The 2022-nt window shown below is 48.1% G+C and overlaps 1 protein-coding gene across 2 annotated transcripts in view; it reads right to left on the bottom strand.

Moving 5' to 3' along the window:
* The window catches only part of CHRNA3 (cholinergic receptor nicotinic alpha 3 subunit), a 15774-nt gene that overhangs the window by 5467 nt on the left and 8285 nt on the right, over window positions 1-2022 (bottom strand). The window contains exon 6 of one of the 2 annotated variants that reach the window (XM_011382784.2): window positions 7-2016. The exons of the other annotated variant lie outside the window; for it this stretch is intronic. Coding sequence (XP_011381086.1) covers window positions 1843-2016 — 174 coding nt within the window. The 3' untranslated portion in view covers window positions 7-1842. Of the gene's footprint in view, window positions 1-6; window positions 2017-2022 lie in introns of those variants that run through there. 2 annotated transcript variants of the gene reach the window in all.

Here is a 2022-nt window from a genome sequence, read left to right as displayed (position 1 = left end):
TTGAGAAAGAGAGAACCAATGAATCAACTGATTTGGAAGAAATAATCGCATAACAAAGAGGCAGCATGTGGTTAAGTAATTGAATTGAGTGACAGAGTGGGGCTGGGAGAAAGGATTTATTTCCCCACGATGAGCTGGAGTCACTGCGTCCTCTTGATGACACTAAGGAGTCAGAGGTAAAATTGGAATTATAATGCTGTATGTGCCACAAGGTACTTTATTTGAATTCCTGAGATTTTGTAAGTGCTCCTAATACACAGCAGACCCTGTGATTCTCTTCCAGCCTCTATGGCCGAACCACAGGCCTGGGAGACAGGGGTGGGAAAGCGGAGGGTTGGACGTGGACTTGACCCCAGTCCCAGCTCCGCTCCCCTCTAGTCCTGAAAGTCTGGGTAAGTTACGTGACCTCTGTCAGCCTCGGTTTCCACACCTGTAAAATGGGGATAAGAACAGTACCTACCACAGAGGGTTATTATGAGAATTAAATGAAATGATGTATCTGACACAGGGTCTTTAATCAGTAATACCTATTGACGTTAATGCTGATTAAAAAATGACCATCATCCAAGTATAAATCTCATTCCGACAGCACTTCGCAGGGTTTAGTCTGGTGAAGAGAGGTGGGAATCGGGTCTCACACATGAATACAAACAGTGCCGCAAAAAGAGCTGGATGAAAATTAACGTCATGTCTAACTTAAAGTCTTTAAGGTACAGTGATGTTGGCCATTCTCTGGAAACTTTGGGACTAACGATGAATAACAGATACGTGAGTTTAGGCAAAATGGTGAACTAGCGCCAGCTCCTGGCTCCTCCTAGCCCAGCCCTAGAGATGTCCCAGAAGACCATCAGGACCTGGGACTGTGCCACCTGGTGAGTGCGCTGGGCTGTCGGGAGGGCGTGGGGAGGGGAGGACCCGGGAGAGCCTGGAACTGCGCTCTTTCTCCCAGCCCGCTCCCAGTAGGGGAGTGTCAGTTCAGACGCTTTGGAAACCTTACCATATGTCCTAAATTTAAAAACACAGCTCTCCAGTGAGCCGGCAGTCCCACTGGTAGGTATACAGTCGAGAGAAATGAGTGCATATGTTCACCAAAAGACATGTAAGAATGTTCGTAGCAGCTTCATTCGAAGTAGCCCCAAACTAGAATAAGCAAAGGTCCACCGACTGCAGAATAACCCGAGAGCAGTACGGTCATATTGTGGAATAGCGTACACCAGTAAAAAAGAAACAACCAGAAGGACAAACCTCAAAGACATTTTGTCGCATGAAGGGAGCCAGACATGAAAGAGTTCAGACCGTGTGACTCCACTCGTATGAAGTTCAAGGATCAGTGGTTACCGAGAACGGAAGGAGACACCGGGAAGGGGTGTTGGGCACTTTCCGGGCTCCGGAAATGTCCCATATCTTGACTTAAATCATGGTTATGTGGGTATACGCGTAATGCAAAAATTCATCGAGCTGTGCACTTAAGAAGTGTGCTTTTATGTAGATTATAACTAAATGAGGAGACACACACACGCTAGGAGAGCAAAATTAAAAATCTGACCTGAGCCGATCGATACTAATTGGGGCTCATCGCAGTCTATCTCCTGATCGGCTCTCCTGGCCCAGATCGCTGCGGCTCAGTGGCTAATTTAGGGAACCAGATACTCACACGCGCTGTCACACTGTTTTACAGATGAAGGGGCAGGCTCGGAGAAGGGAGGCGATGTGTCCAGGGACATGTAATGGAGGAACTGGTCTGAACGCTGGCCACTGGCTCCGGAGTCTCGTGTCCCACCCAGCCCTACGGCTTGCCCCACAGGATCCAGGACATGTTTGCTGAGTGAACGAGTAAGCGGCTTAGTAGCACGTCCTTACCTCTTTGGCTTCATTTTGTGCTTTCATATTTTCGGCAATGTACTTGACGCTTTGGATGGCTTCTTTGATTTCCGGTGACAGAGTAGAGAGGGACAGCATGGCGTCGACAGATTCGGAACTGGAGCTTCTCGTGAGGTTGGCACTGAAGTTTGAGATTTTCAC

The sequence above is a fragment of the Pteropus vampyrus genome, unplaced genomic scaffold, assembly GCF_000151845.1.
Source record: "Pteropus vampyrus isolate Shadow unplaced genomic scaffold, Pvam_2.0 Scaffold489, whole genome shotgun sequence".
In the NCBI taxonomy this organism is placed as follows: Eukaryota; Metazoa; Chordata; class Mammalia; order Chiroptera; family Pteropodidae; genus Pteropus; species Pteropus vampyrus.
This window is presented reverse-complemented; position numbering and strand designations above follow the sequence as displayed.